The sequence below is a fragment of the Lactuca serriola genome, chromosome 5 (genome assembly GCF_051521515.1).
Source record: "Lactuca serriola cultivar US96UC23 chromosome 5, Lser_US96UC23_V15, whole genome shotgun sequence".
NCBI classification, from domain to species: Eukaryota; Viridiplantae; Streptophyta; class Magnoliopsida; order Asterales; family Asteraceae; genus Lactuca; species Lactuca serriola.
Genome location: NC_136412.1, coordinates 279,728,696 through 279,738,018, shown reverse-complemented (window position 1 = coordinate 279,738,018; position 9,323 = coordinate 279,728,696). Strand labels below are relative to the sequence as shown.

At 33.0% G+C, this 9,323-nt stretch overlaps 1 protein-coding gene across 1 annotated transcript; it reads left to right on the top strand.

The window, feature by feature from the left end:
- Positions 1-4,749: 4,749 nt before the first annotated feature.
- On the top strand, positions 4,750-6,516 carry LOC145054422 (putative 2-oxoglutarate-dependent dioxygenase AOP1). The gene is made up of 3 exons (XM_079002622.1): positions 4,750-5,190; positions 5,631-5,952; positions 6,044-6,516. Exons 1-3 carry the CDS (start codon positions 4,817-4,819, stop codon positions 6,290-6,292), a joined length of 945 nt encoding a protein of 314 aa, XP_078858748.1. The 5' UTR covers positions 4,750-4,816; the 3' UTR covers positions 6,293-6,516.
- The last annotated feature ends 2,807 nt before the right edge of the window (positions 6,517-9,323 follow it).

Here is a 9,323-nt window from a genome sequence, read left to right as displayed (position 1 = left end):
CCAAAAAATACTCCACTTAATTCATTAAGTCCCCAATCAAAATGCTAAGTTCATAATGCTCAAAATGACATAATTGGAGGGATTAAGAGCTTAAGTTGATCACCCTTGCATTCCAACCATTGTGACTTATTAAAAAGTCATTCAAAAAAATCCTTGGACATTTCCAAGTGTTTAAAATTACACAAATCTCATGTTAAGTCCTTAATGGAGTTATGGAACGTCCAATTCCATTCTAACTTTCATATTTTGCCCTTATGAGAATAAACTCCATGGATTCATATAATAATCAACCAACACTTGGTAGTTTGCATCAAAATCATTCTAATAGAATCCATTCATGCTTATGAACTTTATTTTCTCTATAATTATAACATAATACATAAAATCCATTGGTGTCATCATATTTTCCCAAAACCACTTAAAATCCATGTTTATGCAACATTCTACCATCATGGACATGTTTGAGCCTTTTAATTGGATTCATTGTCATAAAAGATCATCTAGGTCATTGAATCCATTCCATAATAGATTATAGATAGAAAATCCTTGAATTAGATTCTAGGGCTCATGGAGATTTTTATCAAATCATCAAATCCATCAATGGGATGATTGGATTGCGATTAGAACCATGAAAAAAACTCAAGGGAGGTTAGAAAACCAATCCATAATCATAAATTGAAGCCAAAATAGACATTAGGGTTCAATCCCAATGATAAACTCGAAAAATAGAGTTAGTGGAGAACGATTTATCCCTTATTAACCTTTGATTGCTCCCCATTAATTCGGTCAACCCATTGGTCAAAGTTACTTTGCCAACTTAACACTTTTGGCTCTTTAACTTTTAAAATTTTACTATTTTCACTTCTTAATTTCTAAACTTCATATTAGTTAATAATATGATTATTAATTGATGATTTAACTACATAAATCATATTGCATTTATTTACTTTATAACTTTAAGAATCTAGTCTTAAATTTTAGGATGTTACATGCCCCGCGCATGGAAAAGATGCGTCATGCCTAACGCTATTAAACACTTATTTTTTGACTTAAACCCTTAAGTCCAGACTTCCAATTCTTAGATCTAGATACAAATGATGCCTTAATGGATACAGTTTCCAACTTTATCCATTAAAACACTCCAAACCAACTATATCTAAAATCCAAGTTTCCAAAAAGTCCAAGATCCTATTTTTCTTCATGAATAGAATAAAGAGAGCTTCTGCATGCACTCTCTACTCCATCAAAAAATTAGATCTGAAGTAGAGCATTACTTAAATATCATGGAGTTGTACAAACTTCAAAGATCAAACCATAAAAGGGACCAAAACATGAACCAAAATACTAATATCTCATAGATCTACAGATGAAATAGAATAAAGCAAGGATATTTGTTAATCGTGATGTTGACATGGTTCCTGTAGGTCAGTGAGATGATGATTGTGTACCTATAGGCCTATCGAGGGCTGGTCGAGAGTCTTCATGTATGTGGGTGGGTGATGGCAAGAACGGTGAGGAACCATGAACTTCTCATTCCAATGGTTTGATGGGTCCACGGAGTGTCGTGAAACATCATGGATTTCATTCATGTGTGTTAGGCTGACAGTTATGTCATGGACGTGTGTGTGTTTGGTTTGTTGGTCCTTGGCATAGTTACATATTTTAAGGAGTATGGAAATACTACTGTTGGTTCAGTATGGGTTGGGCTTTGGTAGAATTGTGGCTTGTTGGAAGGTCACGATTGTTACCGGTAGTCCCTCACAGAGTTTTCATAATGAATCTTTATATGTGGTTGTGAGGACTTTCTGAGTGAGTTAAGTTACCAGTGATGAAGTTTGTTATAGGAATCTTGGATGGTTTGTTAAGTGGCTGTACCCATGAATGTATGGAAGTGTGGTTGCCGCCTAAGATTTTCTTTTAGATTGACGTTGTTAAGCTCGTAGGAGCGGTGGGATAGTGATGAATTGTTAGGAAGTCAAGTATATATATTTGAGAACTTTTAGGCGATTTCTGAATTTGGGATGGGTGGAATCAGACTTGTTATGGTTTGATTAGTCGTGTTGATTTATAGGCTAGGTTAGCCCATGCCCGTTGGGATTTTGTTTGGTGTCGATGTTCATCCGTGAGTGCGATCATAGGTCCAATCAGTTAATTGTGGAATATATTCTTCAGTTCATACGTATGATGGAGCAAGGTTGGTAAAGGACTCGGTCATAGTGTACCAACGAGTTCCTGGTCAACAAGGTTGACATATAGGTCATGTTTGTTCTAAGTTGCCATTTTTCTGATGAGGTTTAAGGTCTCCGTCTCACAGCTACTGCTTCCAGTTGTATGTTTAGTTCTTTATTTGATATATTTATCATGTCTTCTTGTCACGGGGTTGGTGGTTGTTAGCGAAGTTGATAGTTGCTGCCGGAGTTGGTAGTGCTTTCCAGAGAACAACATGGTGGTGTTGTTGTCAAGTCTGGCAGGGTCGTTCCAAACATATTTTGGGCCCAGGGCGAAAGAAAAAAATGGACCCTTAAAATACAAAAATTTCATAAAGTTTTTATAATAACTCAATAATTGAAAAAAAAATTACTTGTATTATTTTCTAAATATAACAATTTCCATAAAGAAATTGGGCCCCTTTAAAAGATAGGCCCTGGACGGTCACTCCTATCGCCCGTCCTTTGGGATGGGCCTGAAGTCTGCGTAAATTAGTAGGCCCCATTAAATAAATAATAAAAAAGTAAATAAATAATAAAAACATTAAGAACAAATAAATAAAATTAAAATAAATTAGATAATGACATATTTGTCTTTTCAGTTCAGTTAGGAAGTAATAATAGAATAAAATCAAATAATAGAGATAAATAATAGAGATATTTCGAATTAAAAATATAATTAAAAACTACTCAAGCAAATTACACTAAACCACAATGACCATTCACGTAAATTACTCTATAGTTAGGGTGCTTACACTTAAATTTTAGAAAGGTGGTCCATCCTTTTTGATAACCAAGAAATAGTGTTACTAGCCATATAATTACTACAAAAACATTATTATTGGAGAAATTAGAAACAGGATATGATTGAATATTGATACATTAGTACGGATAGCACCGATTTCTAGCCAACATCAATATTTTACAAGTTTTATTCTTTGAAATCAAATTCGCATCGTTAAATTAGATTATGTGTCTCTTACATGACTCATGTGGTACCAAATATTGACATTGCCAAGGACAATTTTTTATTTGTATCTTGAACATAATTATTATCGAACATTAGTTGTGACATCCATAATATGAGTTTATTAAAAAAATAACTAAAATAATTGGATTTAATTTAAAAATTATAAAGAAAGTTGTATTAATGAATTGAATATACATTTATTATATTTAAGTATTATATGAAATTTAATTAAAATAAAAAATACTACAAAATGACAAATCTACTTTAATCTAATAAATAAATTTTTTTTGTCACATGTCACATTCTCATTGATTTGACTACATGTCATTTTGTGGTTATTTTCAATTAAATTTTTCCACATGACATTTTGTGTGTGTATGTGTTTTTTTTTTTTTTTTTTTTTTTTTTTTTTTTTTTTCATTTTATCAAATTCTATATAATATTTAAATATAATAATTATAATAAATGTAATGATAAATACATATCAATTTCATTAATTGATTTTTTTTTAATTTTAAAATTTCTAAATTAAAACCTCATTAGTTTCCTTTGTTTATTTATTTAAATTATTTGTTTAAATTTAAAAAAAAACATTAATTTTAATAATTCAATATTTTTCTTATTTTCTTATAAATTCAAACTTTTAAATGTTTAAAATTTCATATTAATTTTTCTCTTAAATGAACTCATGTAATACATGAGTTTTACACCTAGTATCTAAATTTGCTACAAAATAACATTTGACATAACCGATAAGAGAATGACAAGTGACAAAATTATTTTTATTTATAAAGAAGGATTTTAAACCACAAACCATTTCTACAATCACACTAAAATTAGAAATAGAGAATCTGTATTAACTTATATTTTTTTCATTTTCTATATTAAGAATTCGAGATAATTTTAATGGCATTTGTAAATTAAAATTAACGCCTTGTTCCCGAGTTTATTTGTAAATTCATTAACGGAAAAAGAAAGAAAATTTTGACAGAAAGAAAGAGAGGTGAATGAAAATATCCATTATTTTGTGTTTCCGAGTTCGTAGGAAATGAAAGGAAAATTTTAATTTTTTGTGTTTCCGAGTTAGAAGGAAAAAGAAAATAAAACTTAAAATTTTTCTTCCCCTCACTTTTTTCCTAAATCCGCCCAATTTGGGAAGAAAATTTGAAAGGAAAATATGGCTCCAAAATCCTTTCCCTCCCCTTATTTTCCTTCCATTAATAAAACTTGGAAACATGATTTTTCTTTGTCAACCCTCACTTTCCCTCTGTATCCTTCCATTTCTCTCTTTAAGTAGAACTCGGGAACAAGGCTTAAGGGACCAACCTTTTTTTTGCATGTCTCTAATCTTTCTCTATGCTGAATATAACAGGAACATAAAAATCAGCATCAAGAATGTCTATTGTCGAAACCAACTCAATGAAAATACATTAATTCGATACAAATCATGCAATAAAAACACCATCGATACACTATAATAAACCAATCAAATTTGTTGAAAGTGACATAATAACCGACACTTTATGCATATATGCTTATAACTTTTTCTGTGTATTTATATACCGTGATCAGATTTCAGCGTTATATAACGCGATCAACACACCACCATTTAACATCACTTATAACTTATAACTCAACAATGGGCTCCCTAACAATACCTAAACTTCTCGTAGTAGACTTCACAAATGACAACTTAACCCCTGGCACAACCACCTGGTCCTCCACGTGTAACGATATCAGGGTTGCCCTTGAAAACCACGGCTGTTTCATAGCACTCTACAATGGAGTCTCTACCAAGCTTCAAGAATCCGTCTTCCAAGCTGCAGACGAATTATTTGACCTCCCAACGGAAACCAAAATCAAAAACATCGTCTCAAAGCCTTACCATGGATACGTAGGACAGATGCCAATTGTCCCACTTCATGAAGGGTTAGGAATCGACTACGCTACAGACCACGAAGGAGCTCAAAGTTTCACAAATCTCATGTGGCCAAACGGAAATCAATCCTTCTGGTAAGTTATTAAGTCAACATGTTTCTCCATTTAATCAAAACCAACAAACTCTAATTTCTAACTTTGATCTTTGAGTAAATTATAATTCTGAATTCTGATCCTTGATTTTAGGATATTTCTTTTGGTTTTAGTCTTAAAGGAATTCATTTGTATTTTTAGTCTTCATTTTGATGTAAAAACTATTGCTTGTGGTTTTGGAAGATTTTAATTTTTGGTTAATTTTTATGTAATTTTATATATATAAAAGCTAACATCTACTTTTGTATTTCTAAACAAATAAAAAGGTATATCTTATCTACCAGCTCTTCCAAAGACACCCTTAATGATCCAGAAACAAATTCGATGTTAACTTAAATTGCAAGCCAGTTCCTTTTAAAATCAAAACTGAAAAATATGATAAACTCAGGGACTAAAATTGTAACTTTCTCAATCTTTTGTAGTGAAACTTCAGTGTTGTTTTCAAGGGCAGTGAAGGAATTAGAAAACATGGTGATAAAGATGATGTTTGAAAGCTATGGTGTGGGAAAGTACAGTGACTCGCATATGGACTCCACAACTTATCTTCTTCGGTATTTGAAATACAGAGCACCAGAGATGAATGAAACCACAATGGCTTTTCCTTCTCATACAGATAAAAGCTTTTTGACAATACTTCATCAGAATCAGGTTTCAGGGTTGGAAATAAGAGCAAGGAATGAGGAATGGATTTCTGTTGAATACCCTCCTTCGTCTTTTGTGGTCATGGCAGGCGATGCTTGCAAGGTGATCAGTGAACAGTAATCACCATGCATATGTTTTATTATTTTATAAATTCAGTGGTAAATTTATTTAACAGTGTATTTTGTGATGATAGGCTTGGAGTAATGATAGGGTGCTATCGCCGAACCATAAAGTAACCATGGACAAGCATGGGAAGGAAACGAGATATACTATTGCGTTGTTCTCGTTTTTGAGTAAGAAGGTGGAAGTACCAGATGAGTTGGTGGATTATGAGCATCCTCTAAAGTTCAAGGCGTTTGATCATGTTGATCTTCTGAATTATTATGTGACCGAAAATGGAAGGAAATCGCAGAATATTCTCCAAGATTTCTGTGGTGTTTAAATATAATGAATGCACTACTGCTATATAGTATGTTTTATCAGCTTTATTGAAGGTTTTTTTTTTTTTTTTTTGGGTGGGGGGTCAATGTATTTCCATATATCTATATGTACTCGTTCGAAACGGTTATGGTTTGAACATGTCAATTGTAGAAAACACTGACAGTTTTACTATGGTGTCCGTAGTGGCACCGACAACGTCTGATTTTTTCGGACGCAGTGCAAAAACTTTCGAAATCTTTTGATTTTTTTTCCTACTATCGTGACACTACAAAATTTCTCGTGACATCCGTACTATGAAATCTTATGTCTGCCCTGATAGAAAGAAAAATATAGTGATTACTTATTAAGTATATTCACCTAATTTGATACTGATACTGATTGATTTGTCACATGATTGGTGGATATGCATATTAACTTAAAGAATGGTATCAGAACTAGATGACATTCCGAAAACCCTAATAACCTCGATCAAATAATTCTGAGAAGTATCATAATCGACAAATAGGTAATCAAACCGACCCACTGGTCCTACCCTTTGCGCACTTATAAAACACAATTGTTGGTGTGCTCGCCAATCGGACAGAGATGGGTCGTTTCACTTTTATGGGAATTTCAAACTTTGAAAATAATTTTAGGGTTTTAGTTATCTTTTTATGTATTTTAGTTGTTGCTTTTCATTTTAACGGTTTCTTTATACTTAGATTTCTCCGGGTTTTAGATTATTATGAACTAAACGAATGTTAGGCTGTTGTGCAAAATACAATTATGAAAATTTTAACCAAACAATAGTATTTTCAAAAGTAACTACCGATTAACGGTAATTTAAAAGTTATTTACTTATTCATTGTTTATTATTTAAAAGAATTAAAGAAAATCAATAATCCATTAATTACTCCCACAGGAGCTTTTTCCGTCTTTCCATCACATGGCATTCTGCCGACATTCTCCCTCGCCATGGCTTACTTGTCATTCATCGGTGTTTCCTAGTCGTTGACCACCGTTTACTTGTCATAGTTCATTCCTTATATGTGGTCATGACTAACATAAAAGAGGAAGAGAAAAATATATGGAAATAAGAAGAAACCCATGAAATAGATAAGGCGGCTGACAGCTAGGGTAAGATAAGGAAAAGATGAAGGCTAGGTCGATGACCCAACTACAATAAATAAAGAGGACAAGATGATGAAATCGAGGAAATCATACAACTAGAGAGGGCTAAGACTCATTACCATATTCCCATATTATCTATACTTATATAACTTAAGAGGACTTTTGTTGATTTGTCGGAGTGCATTTGTATCCCGCCTGATGCAACTAATGTAGCTCGATTTTGGAATAGTAGCCTTTGGGAGGCCTATGTTTTCCAATGTGTCGTTCGATTGGAGGTAGCTCTTTGGTTGGCTGCAATTATGATCGTAATTTGACGTCTAAGGGCAACCTTTGATATTCCATCTAGCATTATAACCGATCCTTTTTGTTGTATAAATGGGGTATCTTAGACAATCTGTTCAACAAATAATGTTTACTTCGATCATCATACGATTTCTAATGTATTTTATTAATGTTTATAGTTTATTGGTTGTTGATTTGTGTATTTTGGTTAAGATGAAACATCATAATCAATGTTGTTCTTCGTTGTGGAAGAAATATGTGCACATGAAGGGGCTGAAATTAAACAACATTGATATGGTTTTTGTAATATCTAATTCCAGGTATTGCTCTTGAGACCCCTTTTAATTTTAAGGATTTATTGTGTTTGGAGAGGTGCCACGATGTGGTGATGAGGCTCACCACGACGTGGTTGTGCTCTACAAGTGGACATACATTTTTAATCACCATGATGTGGTCATGCAATGGCCACGACGACAGAAAGAGAAAACCCTAATTTTGGGTCTCAAGTCCTATTTAAGCAACATTATGTTAAGGTTTGCTCTTAACTCCAACCTCCATCCCTTTGTGTAGGTTCCCTTGATCGTGGTCGATTAACATAAAAGATAACTAAAAGAGCACAAATATATATCATAAAGGTTTTTCACTAAGAAAAGTGTTCTCCCCAAGAGAACAAGCACAAATATTTTAGGGTTCGTTAATCAAATAATGATACAAACCCTAATACATAATTTATACTAAAGCAATATTGTGAGAATCCTTACATTCCAGGGATCTCACCTAATGTACGAAAATAATAAAGTATATCTGTTATCCCAAAGATATCGGATCTTCTAACAACTATGAGTGTCTGTGTCTATGTATATACATACATACATACATACATACAAAATATTACGTTAATATAGATATCATGCTGATGCAGTAAACAAAGAACTTTACGCTGGCTCTGGTGAGACACCGTCGCTGATAGGAGTCAGTGTGACATGGTTTTGTATCATTAGATTCTAAGGTTTGACCTTACAATCTCCCCTAATATGATGATGTCAAAACCCAAAATCTTCTTCTTCTGAACGGTGAAAGAACTCACTAACATCTTTTTCAGCTTCTAGCCTGACCCATAAATAATAAAAAATAACAAGCTCTTTCTTCCTTTTGTTTAGATTAAGAGAGATTTAGAAGTGATAGTTTTGTTCGAGTTCCATGTGACACAAACATGCAATTCTTAAGCAGCACTAAAGTAGACCCTGAGGACGAGGAATGTTTATTAGAGGTCTTGGGCACTAAGTCAAGATCCTCAATCTTTTTGATGAGTCTTTTAAGTACAAGCCTAAATTTCTCAACATATTTTCCTTTTTGCTTGTTGACCAACTCTAGAAGTTGCATCCACTCACTATACCTAAATTTCACCAAATCTTAGGAAGATAAGACCTCAATGTATTGGCCACCAGCTTTACCCATGTCACTACGCCTTGTGATATACACTATAAGCATTCCTTTAGTTTTGGGTTTAGTACATCTCACTTTGATGATTGGATCATGATCACTTCTTCTTGTTAGCACACTTTTAAACCTACTTCGTTCAAGTTTGGTAATTGTGCGTTCTTAAACAACTTTCCCCATTCATATTTTCAAATTAAACT